Source organism: Poromitra crassiceps (genome assembly GCF_964638095.1).
Source record: "Poromitra crassiceps genome assembly, chromosome: 16".
Lineage (NCBI taxonomy): Eukaryota > Metazoa > Chordata > Actinopteri > Beryciformes > Melamphaidae > Poromitra > Poromitra crassiceps.
In genome coordinates this window covers 86797-111370 of record NC_139645.1, presented here as the reverse complement: position 1 = coordinate 111370, position 24574 = coordinate 86797, and the positions used below count along the sequence as shown (strand labels likewise).

The 24574-nt window shown below is 44.0% G+C and overlaps 1 protein-coding gene across 1 annotated transcript in view; it reads left to right on the top strand.

The window, feature by feature from the left end:
- Positions 1 to 24574, top strand: part of LOC310791154 (troponin T, fast skeletal muscle-like) — a gene marked incomplete at its 5' end in the record, with an annotated part of 52440 nt that overhangs the window by 25997 nt on the left and 1869 nt on the right. The window contains 5 exons of the mRNA XM_083652847.1: positions 4639 to 4716; positions 10607 to 10717; positions 17093 to 17205; positions 22368 to 22458; positions 23595 to 23635. Of these exons, the coding sequence (XP_083508973.1) occupies positions 4639 to 4716; positions 10607 to 10717; positions 17093 to 17205; positions 22368 to 22458; positions 23595 to 23635 (434 nt within the window). The remainder of the gene's footprint in view (positions 1 to 4638; positions 4717 to 10606; positions 10718 to 17092; positions 17206 to 22367; positions 22459 to 23594; positions 23636 to 24574) is intronic.

Here is a 24574-nt window from a genome sequence, read left to right as displayed (position 1 = left end):
TGAGGCGCATGTGACCACATGCGGACACATGCGCCTCAGGCAAACGAGGAAGTGATTTTCGTTGCAGAGAGGTAACCCTCTTGCTGGTTCCTCTCGCTATGGATTTAATTGAAGATGATGTTTCCCGTACTTTGGATTATTATTTGATGATCGCATGGTGAGTACACAAGTCACAACATGTATGTGATTGTTTCAAGCGCTGTTGTGTGTGTTTTTGGGCGAAGGAATGGCGGTAGCATAGAGACTGCCGCTGTACTAGCTAACTAGCGTTAACAGGTATACAGCCCCCATGTTTCACTGTGAAACGCACTTTCTAATGCATGCACAGTGAAGATGTTGGCGACGTACTTTCTTTTTATATACAACTTGTAGCAGTTAACAAGCAACTTTGACGTCGACACCACTAGTCTCTGCCTCGGTATTTCTCGGATCTGAACTGGGCCGGGTCTCAGATTTCTAATAATAGACGGGTCCACTCCGGGTCCGGGTCCGACATTTATCGGTTCTGAACTGGGCCGGGTCTTAGATTTCTTCGGGCACAAATTCCCCGGGTCCATTAAGGTCCGGGTCCGTGATTTTGGACCCGTGAAGACCTCTAATGTGCGGTTTGGTTTGTGAAAACAAACAATACTGCCCCCATCTGGCAATGTCAGGTTATTCTTCTTTATACATTCAAATTGGCCAGTGGGACCCCAACCGCGCACACATCTCAAAAGAAGAAGTTGGTCAGCGTTGCTCATGGATCCCACTGGAGATCGATATGACATGTGGGCGGCTGGGCGGTGGCGGTGTGTGTGTGTGTGTGTGTGTCGGAGATTTGAGCTGTCAAAAGGGAACAAAAGGCTCACTCCTGGCCAATCCTGGCGCTTGACTGCTGCGTAGGTGGGCGCAGGGTGTGTTCTGCCCAAATCTCCAGTGGGATAATAATAACGTGGACAACAGCAACTTGCTGTTCGACTCCGCCTACCCTCTCTGGCGGGTGCTGGGTGATGATAAAGCACGTCAAGAATTGTGCACCGCTTATGATATCTTTTTGTTTTTTTGTTTCGGGGAGGGGAAGTGTTGCCACAGACACAAGTTCATAAATGTTGCAATACAGAGAGATGCAAGGGCTTTTATCAATGCGCGAAGGGTTCAATCACCATTGTGGTAACTCACTTGAGGATATATAGTGACTTCCCAGACATTCATTCACATGAAAATCTTCTGTATTATCACTTTAAACACGCCTATAGGTTTGCAACGAGTTGACGCAGAGCGCGGCGGGGCACACCCACAATTATAGCCCTGCGAAAATGGGCGCTAACACAAAATTACTGCCCTTGCAACGATAGAGCCCTACATCTTTCAGTGTAGCAAACACAACTTTTGGATTTATAAACAAAACTTTTCGCAATCAAAACCTTTGGACTCACATTAATACATTTTTAAGCACAAATGTATTTTACTTGCAATATGTTCTCTATTATCATTGTTATTAGGGTTAGGGGGAGGCTTATTTATTTACATCTTTTTTGTTTGTTTTTTGTTAATTGATAATAGAGAGACAAAGTGGACGTAACTTCCTGCCTCACCATGTGTACCAAGGTCGTAGGAAAAGTATGGATGGTGGGGAATGGCGAGAGACGATATTTTTTAACCCATTTGAATTGTGCCATGAGGTCCACATGTAATTTTTGTCAATTTAAAAGATAAGTATGCATGTTTCAGTTTGTTGTGAAATTGAAACGTAAGTAACAATACGTTTTGTATGAAACAACTCAATCAACTACATCTCTCGTGTCGCACGATACAGTATACCTCACAGCAACACCAACATGGCCTGGCGGGAGAGACGTCACTTGTGCGTAGTCTTTCTGATTTATAGCTTATAGTGCCACTGTCTTACCACAAAGTGCTTCTTTCTTGACTTGCAAAGTTATCTTTTAAATTGACAAACATCATGGGCTCTATCTACCCCCTGGCCTTAAATGAGCGTTTCTGGCCTGGCGCAGCGCTATTAGTGGGCGTGGCGTGGTCAGGCGCATTCCCAAATTTTTCCTCTGTGCTAAAGCCGGCGCTAACCATTTAACCACGCCTTTTTAAGCGTAGAATTATTCACAATTGTGGCCATTTGTGATCTGCAGTAAAGCAATCACATTCTTCCCTTCCAAGTTCTGCATGCTGTCATCTCTTCATGCCAATTTGGATATCTCAGCGCATCACAGATCATAGCCTGAATAAAACGATTCAACCTACAGCCAGGCAAATATCTGTTCTGATCTGTTCAGCAGGGTTGATGGTCTCCCTGTACAATATAGAACGTTAACATTGGTGACATTCCTGATACCATCCACTTCCATGATCTTTATATGTTGTAAACACATAACTTTCACAATAGTGAACAAGCACCCCCACTCTGCTCATTCAGGGCAGGCTTAGTTTTATAGTAGGCTATCTGCTGCTCCTCCTGCACATCACAGCACAGGCTAAATGATGCGACATAAATATACATTATGTAAAGTCATGGCATAAATGTGTTTTGGTTGAAAAGTTAGCTAAGTCTTGTTGGAGCGGACATCACCGTACAGCCGTGTTATGGTTGTCACTCGACTATAACACGTATTTGCGACGGATACATATATGACCTGGATTACATGTATGTTTCACATAGGGCTGTGTTTTGATTTTTATGTTTTATTTTGTCCAATATTGAAATGCTCTAGAATTGTGGCTGTAGCTCAGGAGGTAGAGCGGGTCGTCCACTAATCGCTTTGGATAAAAGAGGTCGGTGGTTCGATTCCCGGCTCCTCCAGTCTGCATGTCGAAGTTCAAGATTCAAGATTCAAGATTCAAGATTCAAGATTTTTATTGTCACTCCATGGTACAAGTACCACGTGTGAAATTCTTGTGCAGTGGACTCCGTTTACGACATAGTACAAATAGGCAACAGCAATAAGTAATAGGCAATAAGAAATAGGCATCAATAAGCAATAAGACAGCAATAAGGCAATAAGAAATAGGCATCTTATAAGCAATAAGACAAGTCGGTGGCTTATACGACAGTGGCATATTCATTGCACATAGGTGCACATGTCATGTGCATACGTTAGACGTGTTCAGACATTCCAAATTCGACGTTTTATACATACATGTGCAAATAGCATGTACCTTATTAAACATACACTTAAATTTACAATTAAACGTTAGGCACCTTATTAAACATACACTTAAATTTACAATTAAACGTTAGGCATCCGTAATAGTAGCAGCTGCAGTACGGTACTGCGGTACGACTACTGCACTATTTGTGCATATTTAGGAGTCTCGTGGCCTGCGGGAAGAAACTGTTCCTCAAGCGATTTGTGCGTGTTTTTGGAACCCTGTATCTCCTCCCTGAGGGTAGCCGGGAGAACAGGCTGTTGTGGGGATGGTTTGTGTCTTTGATGATCTTCAGGGACCTCCTGAGGCACCGCTGGTTATACAGTTCGTGCAGTTCTGGCAACTCGTCTCCTGTTACGTGCTGGGCCGCGCGCCTCACCCTCCGTAGCGCCCTGCGGTCCATGGTGGTACAGTTCCCGTACCAGGCGGTGAAGCAGCCAGTCAGCAGGCTTTCAATGGTGCCTCTGTAGAAGTCCCTGAGGATTTCTTTCCTTAGCCCAAACTTCTTCAGGCGCCTGAGTCCGTGTATTCGCTGTTGGGCCTTTTTGACAACAGTGGCGGTGTGGCCGGCCCAGGTCAGGTCCTGGTGGATGTTGACTCCCAGGTACTTGAAGCTGTCCACCCTTTCCACCACTGTGCCGTTGATGGTGATTGGGGGGTGTGTGCCCCCCCCTCTCCTGTAGTCCAGGGTTAGGGTTAGTCCTTGGGCAAGACACTGAACCCCAAATTGCTCCCGTTGGTGTGCCAGCACCCTGAGTGGTAACCTGCCGCCATTGGTGTGTGAATGGGTGAATGTACCTACTGACTGTAAAGCGCTTTGGATAAAAGCGCTATATAAATGCAGGCCATTTACCAATTGCATGTTGTGTTAACATAAATATTATTTCTATCTACCACTTAGCCTACTTAGGCTGATTTGGTTGCTTTTTCTTGTCAAAATGTATTAAGCCTCAATGCATGCTGGGAGAGATGCACATGTGTCTGTGTGTGGCATTTGGTAGGGGAGCCGGCGCACTGAATATGGCCTGGTTTTGAAAAGTGCTAACCGCAAAATTAACGGCAGTTGGGAAGATCGCTTTAGGCTGGTATTTAAGGCCGAAACGCCCATTCTGCCCTATTCTGGCACTGCGCCACGCCTCTTCAGCGTAAAGCGCATTTTGGGGCGTAAAAACATGACGCTATCTTCCCGAGTCACGGGTAGGCAGGCGCAAAGCCATTTTTTTTTTGCATTTAACGCCAGTTTAGCGCCTAAGGCCAGGGGGAGAATAGAGCCCCATATGTGTAAACTGTGGCACAATTCAAACAGGATCAAGAAAAGCATCATCCCTCGCCGTTCACCGCCATTCATATTTCTTTAAGACGCAGGTCTGACCAGAAGGGGCGGGACTTTGGCTGTCTATTGTTTCTTGTAGATTTCACTACTCACTGTTCTGCAATCTTAGGAACAAATAAAGTGATTTAATGAAGCTGTATCTGGTCCTGTGTTTACTCGTTCAGGAGAAGCGCCGCAACGAGCGATCTGACCAGCAGAGGATCCGAGCCGAGAAGGACAAAGATCGACAGGCCCGGCGTGAGGTACAGCTCCTGGGTCCTACTGCTCTTTTTTTTTCTTTTCTTTTTTTTTTAATGTATTTATTTATCTTTCATTGTTTTCTTTTATTTCACACAACCCCTTTTACATCAAAATTATTTCAAGGGGGTTGAAAAGGGGTTCAAATGTTTGTAGTTTTTCTCATATATCCCGAACAATTCAGGTCTGGTTGTTATCTGGTTTATGCTATGCAGTTACCGTACATGCTTTTAAGTTTGGCTGTTACCTGATTTTGGGCCAGGCTGTTATGTGGTTTTAGGACAGGCTGTTACGTTACGAAGAGAGCTGGTCACAGGTGGTGGTTCCTCTCAGGGTAAAGCTGGTGCAGTATTCCTCTGCACACCGGCTGCCTTTAGTCTGAATCTGCCCAAGGCAGGAGAAGAGCATGGATAGTTTGTGATGGCTAGCTAGGAGCAGTAGCAGCTGAGCTGTGTTCCGTTGCTATGCTATTAAAGTTCCTGTACTGAATCTTCCCCACTGTGGAGGAAGTCTGGAACGATGCCTCACAGTCAAGATGAAATAGCGATATTCCAAGAATAAAACGGTCTATTCCCAAGGTCCGTGTTTGTAAAGAGTAGGCTAGCATAGCTAGCCAGGCTGCGTGTATGCTTTTGCCAAACTTGTTATGTGATGCATGACGCCGCCGGAAGAAGAGGCACTGCTAGTTAGCGCGCTAGCAAAGCGCTAATCTAAAAAAAAATTACTTCGAAGAAAGAGCTAGCAAACAGATGATTTGTAAAAGCGCCTCTTTGTGATCTTCCATTACACTGATGTATTGCTTTTTACAGTATATTGCTATCCTGCCCATTGCTGTCTTACGACTTCAATCAATCAATCTTAATCAAAGCAGTGTAACACCAGGCTAGCTCTGTGCTGAAAGGATACATGGGTGATATTCCGGTGTGTTTGAAATTAAAGAAATTATGAATTAAGTAGCCTACTATGGCTTTAGATCAAAAGATAACATAGCTTACAGGAAGAACACTCATATTAACACTAGTTAGTTGGTGATTGCCCCCAATCAAATCAGTAACCACTAGCAGGACAGCTTCATAGTGCTGAAAGAGTGCACAGGCTAGGCCACTTCCCAAGCATTAAAAGAAAAAAAGCGAGAAACCTGACTGAATAATTAATAATAAGTTATCGCGAGAAAACAGACTTTGTTATCTCGAGATAACGAAATAATAAGTTGTTATTAGGGATCGACCGATATGGGTTTTTCAGGGCCGATATCGATATCGATTATCGGCAATGAAAGACACCGATAACCGATATTTTGGAACCAATATATGTTTGCAGTAAAAATTTAAATCTTGGTGTCAAAATTTAGAATAACACGACCCGTTGTTGAAATTCATTTTCTTCAGTTTATCCAACTACAATATTATTTGAAAATATTCACTCTATTAATATTGATATGAATCAAAGTGTGTGTGTGTGTGTGTGTGTGTGTGTGTGTGTGTGTGTGTGTGTGTGTGTGTGTGTGTGTGTGTGTGTTTGTTCAATCTAGTGGAGACTTGGGCACATTATCAAGATAAAGCTGTGGACTTATACTTTTAACAAACTAACACCGACTCACTACAGTAACAAAATAATAGAGGGTTTCCCTCCGCTTACACCTGACACTAACCTCACCCCCAGGCTCTCAAAGGAGAATACTGAAACAAACACGTTCATCCGTGCATCCGCTGATGTAATGTCTCATCCTCGTTTATTCGGTTCCTTGTTTCATTCTAGAGTCCGCTGACGAAATGTCTCGTCCTAGTTTATTCGGTTCCTTGTTCCAAGCAGAGAGAGAGTCAGAGAGAGCAGAAAAAAAGTCAGCTGCAGCTTGCCCAGACATGCCTGCCTGCCAATGTATTTTTCGGACACGCAGCGCGACTGGATCAATAAAACAGCTTCGCTACTACTGACAACCATGGCCATTTGATTCAAAAAGAGCGACGCTACACCGTGGACACGCACGCTACTATGGAATTAAAAACTAGTGCCCCATACACTGCTTTGTGAGGTTACTAGGCTATTTTGCCCTCTTCAACAGCGGTGGACGGTGATAAGTTTGAGTTGCACTTGCACAGCAGGCACCAACGTTACTCAAAGATATATGCTATCAGTACACAAATAATCTCTGTTATCTTATCGTTATCACTGCAACAATCATCTCTCTCACTTATAGACAGACCTATCTCCACACACTTTGCACTGTGCGAGGCTGCGCTTCATACGAATCGCTCATAAGATCGTGGTGTTTTTGAAATGTCAGCGTAGGTAATTATTATGTATATTAACTTTAGTACAACTTCGGCATGGCAATATCTGCAGCTTTACCTTAACACTGTGACTGTCACACAGTCGCAACAGCCAACTAGTCAAGTCCGCTGTCCGCTCCACAGAGGCAGCACAGCTCAGACGGCCACGGCCTGCCTCTGTGCAGGCTGGAGCACTGAGGTGTCCGATTTCATCTCTGAGCAGCTCTCTGATAGGCTATTGCTCGATGTGTAACCAATCAGATAGCGCTGTGGGAGGGACATTGCTCCAGATCACACAGAGGGAACTACAGTACCGTAAATTCCGGACTATAAGCCGCGGCTTTTTTCCCGTTTTTTGGCCTTTTTTGGCCCCTGCGGCTTATATAACGGTGCGGCTTATCTATGGATTTTTTCCAAAAAAAAAAAAAAAATCTCTCTTTTTTAGCACTCTTTCTAACTATAAATCCACGTCTGTTTTAATTTCCTCTCTTGCCCTCTTTTAACAACATAACATAACATAACATAACACAACACAGGTAAGCAGAAAGAAAAAGACGAAGCAATCATCGCCATGAATGAGGAAATGACTCACCTGCTGGAGGCTGGAGATACACGGCTTGGGCTAAACTTTTACTCCGTGAAACACTATCGATTAAGTCCGACATCGCTCAGAGGTTTGAGCAGCTTGAAAACAAGTTTGAAAACGTGCAGAAGTCCATCCACTCACTCACTAAAGAAAATAATGCAACCGTGAAGAGTTTCTAATGCGGAAAAGCGCATCAGCGCACTGGAGGACAAAAACAACACAGTGAGTCCGAAAGTGGATGAAATGCAAAAACATCGAAACGCTGCACACGCAGGTTGATGACTTAATCAGCAGGAGTAAAAGAAATAACATTCGCCTGATCAATGTAAAAGAGGGAGCTGAGATTGGTGACATGGACGCTTTCGTGGCAAAATCCTGTGTTACATCCTGGACCTGAAGGAAGGCGAGAAACCACCAGAGGTGGACAGGGCACACCGGGCGCCTCGGCCACGTCCAGACCCCGGCCTGCCACCGAGGGCCATCTTCATCTGCCTACTCCGCTGGCCCGACCGTCAACTCATCCTCCAGGCTGCGGGGAAGAAGCCCCTCACCTGGGAGGGTACGCGCTTTTTCGTCCGGCAGGACCTCTCCGCGTTGGTGCAACAGAAACGCGCAACATACAACAGCATCATCGAAAAGGTTAAAGTCAATGGATATCGCTTTGGCGTACTGTACCCAGCGAGACTCGTCATAACCATTGATGGACAGCGGCGGAACAAGAGCTCAAAGTGAAACTGCCGAATATCTTTTGAGTTGGACTGGTCAATAGTACTGTGAGTAACTAAAATAAAAAAATAAAAAACGGAATTCTCTCTTCTTTAGCACTCTTTCTAACTATAAATCCACTTCTGTTTTAATTTCCTCTCTTGCCCTCTTTTCACCACACCGCGGACACTGTGTGCACTGTAAAAAAAACAAAAAATACCATTAAAACACCCGCGGCTTATAGTCCGGTGCGGCTTATATAAGAAAAAAATAGTCACCTTTGAAGGTGCGGCTTATAGACCGGTGCGCCTTATAGTCCGGAATTTACGGTACTGTAGGAGAGGCTCCTTCCAGCCGCAGCAGCTGCAAATTAGCGCATTTTTTTATTGAATTATTATATCGGCAAACAGCCAATGAAAATGCCGATACAGATAATCGGCAAAATGTTGAATATCGGCCATAATAATCGGCCAAACCGATAATCGGTCGACCCCTAGTTGTTATCGCGATAAAACGGTAATAAAATAATAAATAAACACGTGGCCGTTCCTGGCTTCCGTAACCTTGACCTCTTTCATCAGCGTGTTTCTGGGCTGGCTATACAAGATTCAAGATTCAAGATTCAAGATTCAAGATTTATTAAGTGTCCCAAAAGGGCAAATTGGATTGCAGAAAGCGTAGTACGAAGTACATACATAAAAACAAATAAGACAAAAAAAACATTGTAAAAACAGTCTAGAGCAGCAGTTTAAAGTGCAACACAATAGTTAAAGTGCAAATGACAACAGTAGCAACGATCTAAAGTGCACAGTAGAGATATAAAGTGCATAGTAGCAAAGTGCAGTTCACTCACAGCAGCACATTTATATCACAAGAAAGAGCTACAATGTATCATTGTATTAAAGCACAAGAGAAAAAACCTCAGTCCAGACCAAAGGGCAGACAAAGTATATAATACAGATATACTGTACTGTACCCCTAAGAATAAGTAAGATAAAAGAATAAAAAAAATAAAAGGATAAAATAAATAAATAACAGGGACCAGTCTCCACTCCTGTAGGCATCTTCTTTGACTTGGCGAAGCTGCCTGCGTTTAGAACCAGGGTTTGTTGTTGGGGAATTTTTGGAGGGTGTTGATCGGCATACGTATGACCTGACAAAAACTGATGTGAGATGAGATGATGAGATAAACTTTATTGTCCCAGAAGGGAAATTTGTCTTGGGCAAAAAGTGCGCATAGCCACATCCGGCGTTACAAAAACACAAGTAAACACAAACAGGACAGACACAGCATTGCACTAGGACACAGTGGGGAGATGCCAACTGAGACATTAAATTGCACAGCCCTATTGCACAATTTGATTAAATCATACATACCCGTAGGTAAAAGAATATAATGTGTACAATGTGTATAATGTACAATGTCACAGTGTTAGTAAGGTCATCCAGGTCCGTAGCAGCAGACATTCCAATCAGTATAGTTAAAGCCTCGCTGGTCCACCTCTTCACTGTTTTGACCACACGCTTTGCAGATTTTTATTTCTGCCTCGAAGTTGGAATAAGATGATCACAGAGTCCCAGGGCTGCATGTTTGAACTTCCTCCTCTGTGATTGGCTGACATGTTGAACTTCCTCCTCTGTGATTGGCTGACATGTTGAACTTCCTCCTCTGTGATTGGCTGACATGTTGAACTCTCTCCTCTGTGATTGGCTGACATGTTGAACTTCCTCCTCTGTGATTGGCTGACATGTTGAACTCTCTCCTCTGTGATTGGCTGACATGTTGAACTCTCTCCTCTGTGATTTGCTGACATGTTGAACTCTCTCCTCTGTGGTTGGCTGACATCAGTGGTGTATAAAGTACTCGAAAGCCACTCTTGAGTAAAAGCACAGATATCTTAGCAGAAAAAGACTGTGATAAAATTCAAAGTCACCAATTAGAATATTACTTGAGAAACGTCTTAAAGGATAATTCATTTTTCTTTACAACCTGGACCTTATTTTCAGCTTTAATTCAGATTTTTAACTCGCCCTGAAAAGTTTTTTTCTTTTTTTACTGGATGCACAACATTATTATGCCCCGAGCTGCGGCCTGGAAACTAGGAATATTGGGTATGTGTAATGCGTGTATTTAATTGGCTGACATGTTGAACTCTCTCCTCTGTAATTGGCTGAAATGTTGAACTTCCTACTCTGTGATTGGCTGACATGTTGAACTTTCTCCTTTGTGATTCGCTGAAATGTTGAACTTCCTACTCTGTGATTGGCTGACATGTTGAACTTTCTCCTTTGTGATTGGCTGAAATGTTGAACTTCCTCCTCTGTGGTTGGCAGGCGGAGCGGCAGAGGAAGGAGGATGCCGACCTCCACAGGAAGGCAGAAGACGATGCCAAGAAGAAGTCTGCGCTGACCAACATGGGGGGCAGCTATAGCGGTCTGCAGAAGGTACACACACTGTAACACACATAGAGATACACACTGTAACACATGGGGGGCGGGCAGCTACAGCGGGCTACAGAAGGTACACACACTGTAACACACGTAGAGATACACACTGTAACACATGGGGGGCGGGCAGCTACAGCGGGCTACAGAAGGTACACACACTGTAACACACGTAGAGATACACACTGTAACACATAAGGGGCGGGCAGCTACATCTGGCTACAGAAGGTACCGGAGGGCTTTGAACCTGCTGCCACCATGCATGCTCTCCTAGCTGCACGTTCACCTTAGAGCAGGGATGTCAAACATACGGCCCACGGGCCACGACCGGCCCCCCAAAGAGCCCGATCCAGCCCACAGGATGTTCGTTAGCCACAACAGCTAACGTTAACGCTAAACAAATCTGCTGCCTCCTCGCCAGGTTTGGTTTAACGTAATGCCAGACGTTTCCTCTTCTCTAGGAAAGCCTTATGGGACATGTATTGCAAATCAGCAGAGGCTTTTATGCTAAAAGTTTTAGCATTGTTGAGAGAGGAGAGATCGCACTGTCCCTTTGTTGTGTGACAAGCAGCTAGCCAAGCGGAAGTTGGTCCGCCATGCAGCGCTTTCTGCTTGGCTTAGAGTACCGCAGCGTCCCACCCAAAGGCTTGCAGCGTGTCCTCGGATTGGCGTGCAGCTCACGTCACTCAACAGAAGTGTCACACAAATTGGCCCTGGACAAAGCCAGATATATGGCCCGCTATCGCTGGCCAAAAATACTTGTTAGTTAAACTTTTATGTTCAAAGTATTTTCAGGACCAAGGTACTGTCTTTTGGCATCTTGTTGTTCACATTGAACCTTATAGGGTTTGATGTGTTTTGATATTTGTCCAGTGAGTGTATTCTATTCCTATGTGTTAGCTTGAGCCAAAACATAGCACGTTGATTTTCATGACCATAGATGAAAAAAACAACAACAACACACAATCGGGGAAACATGTAGCATGTAATACAAACCCAACACTGTATTACTGTGTGTAAGACATTTAACACGTTCACTGCCATTGACGAGATATCTCGGCTTACAGAATCCAACGGTTGACTGCCAATGACGAGATATCTCGGCTTAAATTTATTTTTATTTTTTTTGACGGTGGGACGTGGATCAACGCTCCCCACGTCTCCTATAAAAATATTGGAGCAACCGAACGTGTACAACCCATTCCACCGACCCACTAAGTGGCGACAGTGCTCTCCAAACTAGAGGAAGGCAAGCAAAAAGCAGTGTGAGGAAGCCATTCTCATGAAAATGGATTGGCGAAAACACTTTCGCTTTCGCGTTTGGGAGCTGGCGGGGGGGGGGATTGCAAATTTGCATAATAGATTATGGGTGCAAGACACTTTGAAACACGCAGCATAAATAAGACCAGAATCGCAAAAGCTTCATCAAAGCTCTCAACCGAAACCGCAAGAAACGAGCGAGCCCATATCCAGACTTGCCGAGCGGCCGCCAGCAGGCAGGAGCAGCAGCAAAGCAGTGAGCCTGGTGACGCGAGGTTACAACAGCAGCAGAAACGAGCTTGTGACACGCCCGCTGCAGCCAAGAAGAACACACACGGAGGGAGGAGTTTGAAGGAGAGGGGTGTTTCCTGCTGTTATGGAGGAAATTACTGTTCAAAACTATTGTTTAGATGTCTGACGTCTTACTGATGCCAAAAATGAATGGTTAAAGTGACTGTTCTATCGAATTTCACAAAAAGCCGTTTATCTCAGAATAAATTTTCAGACGGTGAAACCATGCTGTATTCAACTGCTAATGCTTACATAACTACTAACTCTACAAACTAACTCTTTTAGACAGAGAAAGCACACATTCTATTAGTTCTTTTGAGATATTGTGTGTTCACAAAATCCTAACAGAAACTAATCCTCGGCTCTTGAAAGATGAGCCAGAATCCTCAAAAAAAAACCTTGGCAGAAGCTAACTACAGTATTGAAAAACGGCTGGCAGTGAATGTGTTAAATGAAGTTTAATTGCTTCGGGGGAAAATAAAAAGTTTGTCTGGTGGCATTTTCGTTTAGGCCCGCTGGCCCTGCAGCTCGCATATACGCAGCTCAGGTGCTGCGTGGCCTCACCTGCTCTATTGGCGCGAGTATGTGTGTGCTCACAAAATGTTATTGCCCTTAAGTTTACATGCATGTAAATAACTGATGACATCATCAGTGATGTCATAATACCTCCTATGACATCATCAGTGGGATAAAAATGGATACAAACAGAACAAACATTGCCCACATGCTCCCTTTAGAGGGATAGATTCTTTATTTGTCATTGACGGTTTGTATTCTGATTTTGTAAACATAAGTAATGAGTGAGAACTAAAGATAAGACATGCATACACAGAAATGCATTATTATTATTATTATTAAAAAATGTCATGTTTTACTTTATGCGAGTATAACTTTAATGGATTCTCTCGGAAAATCATGGCTGATCCCTCCCACCCAGGTCATAAACGCTTTAAGGCTCGCCCCCATTGAGCTCAACAGTCACGTGATGTTCTGTGACATCTCCTGGGGTGATAGATATCTATCAAACCTGGCGTAGAATCCCTACTAAAACCATGACTAACCTGTCCAGCGACTCGATCCAATCCGTGTTTCACGACCCAGTATCGTCTTGCAAAGGTATCCTACACAGACGTATAGATGTAAAAACAAAACAACAAAACGGTTAAAAAGTAAACAAGACAACTTACGCAAATAATCTAAGCAAATTCTGACCCATCTTTAAGTCCAGCACCCCCAGTTGCTGCACACATACGCACCTTATCCCACACAAATTATTTCCAAAGCCGAAATGCCAGACCACCGTCCAACTGAAGTGTGCGGTTTCCCTCTCTTGTGACAAGCGGAGATAATGGTTGTTTGGAATGAATGTGTCACTTGGCCCAAAATTACCACTTTGGAATGGATTCTCAATCTTTTGAAAGTGTTGTCCGACAACGCCACCTAGGATTTGCCAAGAGCCGAGGACTCTGATAAAAGGCTACACAGGTTCTTTATACCCACCAGGGTTGAGCAGAATTAAAATACTAAAACCAAGGGTAGAAAAAGTAACAATGTTTATTGATAAAAAATGTGCCCCAAACCCAGCCCAAAGTCCATCCACGTCCTTGTGTCCACCGGTCTGAGGTAGTCCTATTTCCCACTCCGGTCCACCGCTTTCCTTACGGGGACCAGAACACAGGAGTCAACCACCAATGCCCCAGAGCACTCAGGTCGGTAGTCAGATGTCAAACTGCCAGGGCCCGTAGGCCTACAACTTGAAAGTAGAGATGCACCGATTGCCATTTTCTTGGCCATTTCCGATTTTTGAATAGTCTGACTTGCCGATACCGATTTTTGCCGATTCCGATATTCTTTCTAAGAACAACAATTGACAGCTTACACAAACGTTTTTGTAACTTTGTTTGAAAATTAAGATTCATATCCAACAATTCTTATCATTTGCATGAAGTAGGACCATCTCACTCAAACACATCTCAAAATGAAAGTGTTCCAGGTTACTGGACAGAGCTTTTTTGTGCAAATACAATTAATACAAAAATTAAATAAAATCCAATAGCCTATATCCCACAGCTATCATGCATTTACTTTTCCAAAAGAAAACAGATGCAACAGAACATCAAAATGATCCATGGACAAGGAGTTTATGGCTCCAGACCAGTCCTCTTGAGTAGAGGGGAAATGAGTTTATGAGTTACAGTAACAATCTTCAGTCTGAATATCAGGCGGAGTTTACACACAGTCCGAAATTTCGTATGCGTTTTTTTTATCTGCCATCCAAAAAAAGATCGTCACGCACAGAAAACCTTGCACACTTGTGAGTCCGATGCATTTTTATTATTATGTCCGTCGTTCTATTTGCAATACGAAACAAATAGTCTCTCCTGTATCCACGTTACAACATGACTGACAGGCTGAGGCAGCAGCGCTGATGTGGAATGGAGAAGGCAGGTCGGGGAATGGTTATACTGGACACAATGCTCACGTTCACCTCGCCAAGCCGGCTGTGCGCTGTGGCCAGGTGCAGCAGCACTGCTTCCCAGGGAGAGAGAGCAGAGAGAGAGGGGCCAGTGAGGTGAAGCGAGCCGCTCAGACTGGACTCCAGCCGAGCGGGACTCGGCCGCACCTCTGTCTCCACGGCTTATTTTCGACTTGCATTTGTGACAAACTGCGAGCTTTGTCTACTTCACTGACAGTGAAAAAATTCCACCACGAGGAAGGTATGCTGGCGTGTGTGGTGTGGTGGCTGGGTGCCTATCTCGGTGCTTTGGGGTGCGCGCACGTCACATGAAAATCGGCTCACAGAATCGGCTATTTAGAGTGACCGGCGCAGATCACCGATCGAGGCCGATAACGTGAAAATCGTCCATTTCTCTACTCCGGAACCCGCAGGTATTAAGCTTTCATGCAAATCACTGCACTCTGTTTAGATTAGGGAGTATACTAGGGAACATAGCACTCAAGGGACACACAGTGGCCTGAGTGGTTAGGGCAGGTAGTCAAAAATAGGGCTGACTCTAGATGGCAAAAGTATCGGGACCGGTAGAATAAAAATGGGCTTAGTAAATAGTAAAATAGTAAAAAAGGAATAAAATGTCAAAAAATGACAACATTATGATTATGCACCAAATATCCCCTTCTCCCTCCATCTCTAAATCGGACCATTCTTATTTCCCTGTTTTCCTCTGTTGCGCTCACTGCATTCACCACAGCCAGCAACATGTTGCCCCTCATTTTCTTTTGAATTGATAATCAGGCTCGTTTATATGAGCTGTAACTTCATGTTGTGATTTATCATTGATCCCCGTGCGTAATCACTGTGGCAGCTGCTGGTAACGGCGTACAGGTGTGCACGTCGTCACTGATAGGTTAGTCATTCTTTTCCACACAGTCTAGGAATCCTTAGTAGGGACCCTGGTCTGGAAGAGAATTCCTCATTCATTTTCTAGACATTTAGAAAAATCCTTATATAATGAGTTTTAAGCCTGGAACCAAACCAACCAGTGGCATAGCCTACTGAATTGTGAGTGACCAGAAATCATTTAACACATTCACTGCCAGCCATTTTTTTTTTTACTGTAGGTAGCTTCTGCCAGAGGTTTTTTTTGAGGATTCTGGCTCATCTTTCAAGACCTGAGGATTCTTTTCTGCTAAGATTTTGTGAACACAAAATATCTCAAAAGAACTAATAGAATGTGTGCTTTCTCTGTCTAAAATAGTTAGTTTGTAGAGTTAGTAGTTATGTAGGCATTAGCACTTGAATACAGCATGGTTTCAGCGTCTGAAAATTTAAGCTGAGATAAATAGCTTTTTGTGAAATTCGATAGAACAGTCACTTTAACCATTCATTTTTGGCATCAGTAAGACGTCAGACATCTAAACAATAGTTTTGAACAGTAATTTCCTCCATAACAGCAGGAAACACCCCTCTACTTCAAACTCCTCCCTCCGTGTGTGTTCTTCTTGGCTGCAGCGGGCGTGTCACAAGCGAGTTGCTGCTGCTGCTGCTGCTGCTCCTGTCTGCTGGCGGCCGCTGGGCAAGTCTGGATGGGCTCGCTCGTTTCTTGGGGTTTCGGTTGAGAAACCCCAAGAAACGGGGTTTCTTTTGCGATTCTGGTCTTATTTATGCAGTGTGTTGCACCCATAATCTATTAGGCAAATTTGCAATTCCCCACCGCCAGCAATCAGCGCGAAAGCGAAAGCGTTTTCGCCAATCCATTTTACTGTATGAGAATGGTTTCATCGCGCGTTCCCCTGCAGTTTTGGCTCGGCTTTTTCTAGAATGGAGAGCACTGTCGCCACTTAGTGGGTCGGTGGAATGGGTTGTACACGTTCGGTGGCTCCAATAATTTTATAGGAGACGTGGGGGGCGTTGATCCACATCCCACCGTCAAAAATCTTTTCTTTTTTTTTAAAGCCGAGATATCTCGTCATTGGCAGTCAACCGTTGGATTTTGTAAGCCGAGATATCTCGTCAATGGCAGTGAACGTGTTAACTTGGAGCAAAAATAAAAAAGCAGATTTTTTTTTGCTTTACTGGCAGAAGACTGATGTCTGGCAGTACCAGAACCTCTCGTCACAAGGACAGTTTCTCCCCAACTGCCATCGGCCTCTTCAACGATACCCCAAAGCCCTCACAAATCAGGACTTTGTCACCCATGAGCACAGTGGGCTTAGTAACGGGCCGGGGTCACCCCCACGGACATTATCCTACCCCCCCCCCCCCCCCTTCCCATCCTGCCAGAATTTTGCAACCCTACTCGTTCATGACGGCAACTTCCTTTCTGGACTGGTCATGATGCTAACTTCCTGTCTGGACTGTTCTAGGCTGACCAGAGGAGAGGCAGGAAGCAGACGGAGAGAGAGAAGAAGAAGAAGGTCCTGTCAGAGAGATGCAAACCTCTCCTCAACATCGAGAACCTCAGCGACGACAAGCTGAAGTAACACACCCTGAGATACACTCACTGTAACACACACTGATACACTGACACAGGGGCGCCGGAATGAGTGTTTTTCAGTGGGGGAGATTCAGCTTTGGATGACCTAATACTGTAGGCTAGTGAACTTTTTCACCTCAACTTCCTGTTAGTCTCAGTAGGCTGAGACCAGGGCTTAAAATTTACTTTGCAAACTGGGGGGGGGGGGGGATTCCCCCCTTATGTTCTTCAGATAGGGGGGATTTATAGACTTTGGCGGGGATTTTTTCAGCCGATACGATAACCGGTAAATATCTGCTTGTCCAATAACAGATTGAAACAACTGCATTGACTTGTCTAATATGGTGTATATATGGTATATTGAAGTATATGTATTTATTTTACATATGTTAAAATAAATGTATATATGTATGTATTATATACGAGCACGATCACTTGTAAATTTCTTTCTAAAATTCTTTCTGCAGTTTAGTTAAATACCATGATTGAAACTGCGTTAACATGTTTTGTTTTTGTAATTTTCTTTTATTTACATAGGGTAGGCAAAATAAGCTGTGGCTTCAGCCTACACCTTTTCGGCCCTTCTTGCCACAACTCATTGTATGTGTGTATTGTCATGTTTTGTTGAATGGACCGAAATAAACTAACTAACTAACTAACTAACAGATACGATAATAATAATTTCACATTTTTGTCTTTACTTAACCTGTATTTTATGCACACCTGGGGTATTATAATATGATATGAGTGTTTTAGTAAAGTCAATACAAAACATAAAGGCTTTAATACAACCGAAAGCCTATGGCTGCTTAGTCTCCAGATAAAACACAATGACAAAAGACATAGTAATTATTAGACTCTTATTCAGGGATGAAAAGTCATGGATAGTTAAAAAGGTGACAGATACCAGGGCAGACACAAAATCATTCACTTAAAGTCAAAGTGAACCGGAGGCAAATGCAATAGCACGAGCGTCGGAGACTGAAAACAAATTGAGAGGTGGACCATATGCATGTCGATGATTTGATTTGGAAAAGTCAAAAAAGTGGCGACAAGATAGCTCAGCAGGCCAATATAAACAGTAAATAGAAAAAAGGAGGAGCTTCTTGATGCTTACAGAAGGTTTTAATAAAGAAGTAATGTACAGTTATTGTATGATGATTTGACAATTCTGTCGGCTGGCTTTGGCATTGGCGTGTTCCACCCCCAAATCGAGTGGGATTCAGCGTGTTGTTGTGCTACGTGAGTGGGATCCGCAGAGTACCAGGCAGCCACTTGCTTCGTGCGGAGTGAGCCGGCAATCCGATGCATGGGTGCTGCCCGCCCGCCTGGAATCTCCGAGGGGAGACCCCTGACTATACCACACTCTCAAGTGTGTGCCTTTTACGCTATTTCTGTAAATACGATATTCCTGGAATGCGCGTTTTAACGAGCCAGTTACATTTCTTTGCATTCTTAGAGATTAGTTTTTGGTTTTTGTTCATGTTTCATGCAATTGGCCAAGTTAGTACCGTAAATTCCGGACTATAAGCCGCGGCTTTTTTCCCGTTTTTTGGCCTTTTTTGGCCCCTGCGGCTTATATAACGGTGCGGCTTATCTATGGATTTTTTCAAAAATAAAATAAAAATATCTCTTTTTTTAGCACTCTTTCTAACTATAAATCCACTTCTGTTTTAATTTCCTCTCTTGCCCTCTTTTAACAACATAACATAACATAACATAACACAACACAGGTAAGCAGAAAGAAAAAGACGAAGCAATCACCGCCATGAATGAGGAAATGACTCACCTGCTGGAGGCTGGAGATACACGGCTTGGGCTAAACTTTTACTCCGTGAAACACTATCGATTAAGTCCGACATCGCTCAGAGGTTTGAGCAGCTTGAAAACAAGTTTGAAAACGTGCAGAAGTCCATCCACTCACTCACTAAAGAAAATAAGCGAACAGAGTTTCTAATGCGGAAAAGCGCATCAGCGCACTGGAGGACAAAAACAACACAGTGAGTCCGAAAGTGGATAAAATGCAAAAACAAATCGAAACCCTGCACACGCAGGTTGATGACTTAATCAGCAGGAGTAAAAGAAATAACATTCGCCTGATCAATGTAAAAGAGGGAGCTGAGATTGGTGACATGGACGCTTTCGTGGCAAAATCCTGTGTTACATCCTGGACCTGAAGGAAGGCGAGAAACCACCAGAGGTGGACAGGGCACACCGGGCGCCTCGGCCACGTCCAGACCCCGGCCTGCCACCGAGGGCCATCTTCATCTGCCTACTCCGCTGGCCCGACCGTCAACTCATCCTCCAGGCTGCGGGGAAGAAGCCCCTCACCTGGGAGGGTACGCGCTTTTTCGTCCGGCAGGACCTCTCCGCGTTGGTGCAACAGAAACGCGCAACATACAACAGCATCATCGAAAAGGTTAAAGTCAATGGATATCGCTTTGGCGTACTGTACCCAGCGAGACTCGTCATAACCATTGATGGACAGCGGCGGAACAAGAGCTCAAAGTGAAACTGCCGAATATCTTTTGAGTTGGGCTGGTCAATAGTACTGTGAGTAACTAAAATAAAAAAATAAAAAACGGAATTCTCTCTTCTTTAGCACTCTTTCTAACTATAAATCCACTTCTGTTTTAATTTCCTCTCTTGCCCTCTTTTCACCACACCGCGGACACTGTGTGCACTGTAAAAAAAAACAAAAAATACCATTAAAACACCCGCGGCTTATAGTCCGGTGCGGCTTATATAAGAAAAAAATAGTCAACTTTGAAGGTGCGGCTTATACACCGGTGCGCCTTATAGTCCGGAATTTACGGTAGTTAGTTTATGGGATAGGAATTCTGCCAGATGACAGGCACTAGGCGCCGTTTTCTACTTAATTTGGGAGAGAAAATGATCCTGAAATGAAGATTTGATTGACAGCTGCATGTCGTGATATGATTGGTTGAAATGGGGTAGAAATTTGATAGTACTAGGTGACATCAGCAAACTGTAGATTAGTGTTATCAATGAAATCTTGAAAAATAACTTTTGATGTGAAAAAGTGTGAAAAACTAAAGAAATTTGATTTTTGTGATTTTTTTTGCATACATCATTATATAGGTGCACTGCATACCCAGGTATTTGAACTAAAATAAAAGAAAAGTCATTTTTGCGTTCAGCTCGATTTTAAGTGCCCTATTTTGGGATGAAAAAGGCGACTCACTGTTACCTAAAGGTGACTAGTTTGCATCCCTGCTTATTCTCATATTCTTATTCGCTTCAGGTTATATTCTTTTAGTATGGCGATTTTCTCTTTGCAAATGAGGCAGGCGGCATTCCCTTTGAACTCGACGAAAAAATTATCACTCTCCCACTTCTCCTGAAACTGTCTGTGCTCGTCATCAACCTTTCTTTTGCCTTTTGACAGCAACATGTTCACTTCTCAACAAAAGACAACATTTTAGCGTGCAAATGTTTTTCTTTCCACTTGGTTTTTCACTCGGGTGAACCGAATCACCAGGCCTGGAGTGTGAAGCTGTGTTGTCAGATACTGTTGACGGTTTCCAGCACAAAGAGTTCAAAACCCGCCAAAATGCACACAAAGCTGCCCAAGAACTGTACATCTATGGCAGTTCTTGGGTTTGATGCAGCCTATTTTTATATTAAGTGATCAGCCCAACCCGGTTTCGGTGTACGTTGTTGAAAATGACAAATGAAGCCAATCATTGGTGGGAAAAACAAAAGGTGGTGTTCTGACTCTATATGGGGGTCTGTTGTGATCAAACCCTAACCCAGAAAGAAAAGCAGAATAAACAGGAGCTAGGATGCTGCTTTTGAGTCCAACTTTTTTAGTTGCTTGTTGGCGCACCTCTGTGCTAAAATAAAAGCTGCTACTATTATGCTAGGTTGAGACTGACAGGAAGTTAAATGGTAGGCTAGGCTGAGACTGACAGGAAGTTAAACCGTAGGCTGAGACTGACAGGAAGTTAAACGGTAGGCTAGGCTGAGGCTGACAGGAAGTTAAACCAGGGCTTAAAATTCAGCGCTGGATTGCGAGATTCGCGCATCTTTTTGGAAATTCCTGCATATTTTCAATTTATAAAGGGGGAGTAATCCCGCAATGGTTTACACCAGAGGTCTCAAACCGGGCCAGACACGGCCCCTAACTTGCCACTTGATATCACGTTATAGTGAAACCAGGCCCGCACCTCCGCTCGTTGTAAAACACAGAGAGCGTTCCCGAGGAGCCTGGACGAGGTGCTGATACACTCATAGGGCTTTCACACCGGCAGGGCTCCGTGCCGGTTCCGGTTCCAGAACCCTAATCTGAACTGGCCGGAGCGTTCAGACCGAAAAAATAATTGGTTCGGAACCTGAAAAGTTGGTTCTCAGCAGAACCAAAAAATAGTTGGTTTTCCTTGGGAACCGTGACATCATCAGTGGGCGTGTCTCATTCTAGGCTGTGAAAACGAGCAGGAAGGAGAAGAAGGCAGTGACAACACAGAGAAAAATAATTTGCAGTGGTCTCCTGAGGAAACCAAATGTTTAGTGGCGATTTGGGCATCTACCGAATCTCAAGAAAAGCTAGAAAGCAGTACAAGAAAGAGCAAATCATATGCCGAACTTGCAGAAGAGAGGTCCAAGGCTGGGTTCACTCGAACGCCAGACCAAATAATTAATAAACTTAAAAAAATAAAAAACTGAAGAAGGACTACCGAATAATGTCCTCCCATTTTGGTTCCGCTTAAACTGGTGTGAACACGGGCTGGTTCGCCAGAAAGCACCAAGGTTCTGAGAATCCAGAACGGAGCCAGAGCCAGAACCAGAACCGTGTCTGTCTGAAAGCGCTAAGAGAGCGCTCCCGAGGAGCCTGGACGAGGTGCTGATTTCATGCAGACCATTGCAGACGGGCTGCACTTCACACCAGGGTTGCCAGATACAACTCCATTCTGGCGGCTCAAGTTGCAGTGGGACTCTAAACAATGACTGGCGCTCGGAAGAGGAAGTCTTGGCCCGGATGTTCGCTGGCTATACCGGAAACCCCCAAATATCTGCCGTCACCCTCAGAGGCTAATTGCCATCAGACCAATAGTCATGATGGGTTCCCTGATTGCAAGATACATGAAGGTTCTTGGAATTGCTGTCTGTTTTATCCATGGATTGTTTGTTCCTGTGTGTTTCAGGGAGATGGCCAAGGAGCTTTGGAATGCCCTTCACAACCTGGAGTCACACAAGTTTGACCACATGGAGAAACTCAACCGGCAGAAATATGAGGTGAGGAACCCACTGGGAATCTACAGAATGAGAAGGTCTGTAGTAGAACATGTTAGAATTGTTCAAATTGTCACATCACTTGGACTCAAGTCAGACCCAAGCCACAGTTTTAATAGTTTGAGACTTTGTACATGAAGAAAATACTTGAGACTTGCTTCTGGGACATGATTCTGATTTGTACTTTCATTACTTGACAAGGTTTCTAAATGTTTTTGTGTAAATTACTTCAACCCATTCTCACTCCCAACTCATCAATTACCGACATTTAGGTAAGAGCCCTATCCCACTGACCTGCATAGAGCTAAAAAAATGTATGTGAGGCAGGATGTTCATCTTTATAATGGAAGCTCGAGCGTGAAGTGTATTGTAGAGAAGTGACCAATGCTCCAAGTCTGACTCCACCTGCCTAGAGATAGAGTTAAAGTGATTTGTAACAATTGCTTGTAGAGATGGAAAAATATCAATACCCAAGTATTTGAATATCTGGACCACAGGGTTTGCCGATGGTGTGGCTGATCTCATAGCATTGTTCAACGGAAGAAGAGCCAATTTAGCCCAGTTGATTTTATAACCAGATAAATTACCAAAATTATCAAAAATAGACAATAACAAAAATTATGTGAAGTAATCGCAGTATGAGGAGATTGAAGAATAGCTTGGGCCAGAGGCTCCAGAGAAAGGGTGAATAATAATGGAGAGAGGACGCAGCCTTGTCTAGAGTATCTAGAAATGGGAAATTGGGCGGACATGCCAGTTATCACCATTGCCATGGGAGAGGAATATAGAGTTTGTATCATTGTAATAAACTTTTCCTGTTTTGTTGTTAAATTATTTTACTGGGTTGAATTTATCTTTGAGGCAGAGGCATTGGCTGTTGCTGGGCCTTACTGTTGCAAAAAAGTGGTAGCTGATACTCTGCCTTTGGAACAATGGGTATCTTCTGTTGTGGACCTGGCTCTCAAGTTGGTGGCCCATACGCATGCCGTTGATGTAGAAAATATTACGTCGTCGCTTACATTTGTTTTTTTTGTCCATAAAACTTTCATGGAGTTTTTTAGGGAAACTGAGTTACACGATTCTCCAAAACAATTGAAGTGGATGGGGTCCAACAACTGTCTGTCTGTCCCATCTTTCAGGTGATCTCACTCAGAAACCGCATTGACGAGCTGCAGAAACAGTAAGTCCCAGACAGCTTGAGGTGTTAAAGTCCTCCTCCAGTCATTTGTAATTTTCTTGATATTTCATATGTTTCTGAGTCATGTCCTGACAGTGTTGATTAGCTCCACTGTTTGCTACATCCACTCCCCCACCAAGTAACTTAATTTTGTGTTCAAGTTCAAAAAGTTAAGTTAGTTGCTAAAATGGGAAGATAACATACGGTACAACTCAATGGAACGCTATAGTTAACGCTACGCTATAGTACGTAATGACAATTTGATTCTGACTGAGGACGAGCTGGCATGTTAACACGTTCACTGCCAATGGCGAGTTGACTCGTCAAAAACATTCCAACGGTTGACTGCCAATGACGAGTTGAGACGTCAAAAAAAAATTGTGCTACGTGGATCAATGCCCCCCACGTCTCCTATAAAAAATATTGGAGCGACCGAACGTGTACAACCCATTCCACCGACCCACTAAGTGGCGACAGTGCTCTCCATTCTAGAGGAAGGCAAGCAAAAAGCAGTGTGAGGAAGCCATTCTCATGAAAATGGATTGGCGAAAACGCTTTCGCGCTTGGGAGCTGGCGGTGGGGTTTTGCAAATTTGCATAATAGATTACGGGTGGAACACACTTTGAAACACGCAGCATAAATAAGACCAGAATCGCAAAAGCTTCATCAAAGCTCTCAGAACCCCAAGAAACGAGCGAGCCCATCCATCCAGACTTGCCCAGCGGCCGCCAGGCAGACAGGCAGACAGGCACAGCAGCAGCAAAGCAGTGAGCCTGGTGACGCGAGGTTACAGCAGCAGCAGCAACGAGCTTGTGACACGCCCGCTGCAGCCAAGAAGAACACACACGGAGGGAGGAGTTTGAAGGAGAGGGGTGTTTCCTGCTGTTATGGAGGAAATTACTGTTCAAAACTATTGTTTAGATGTCTGACGTCTTACTGATG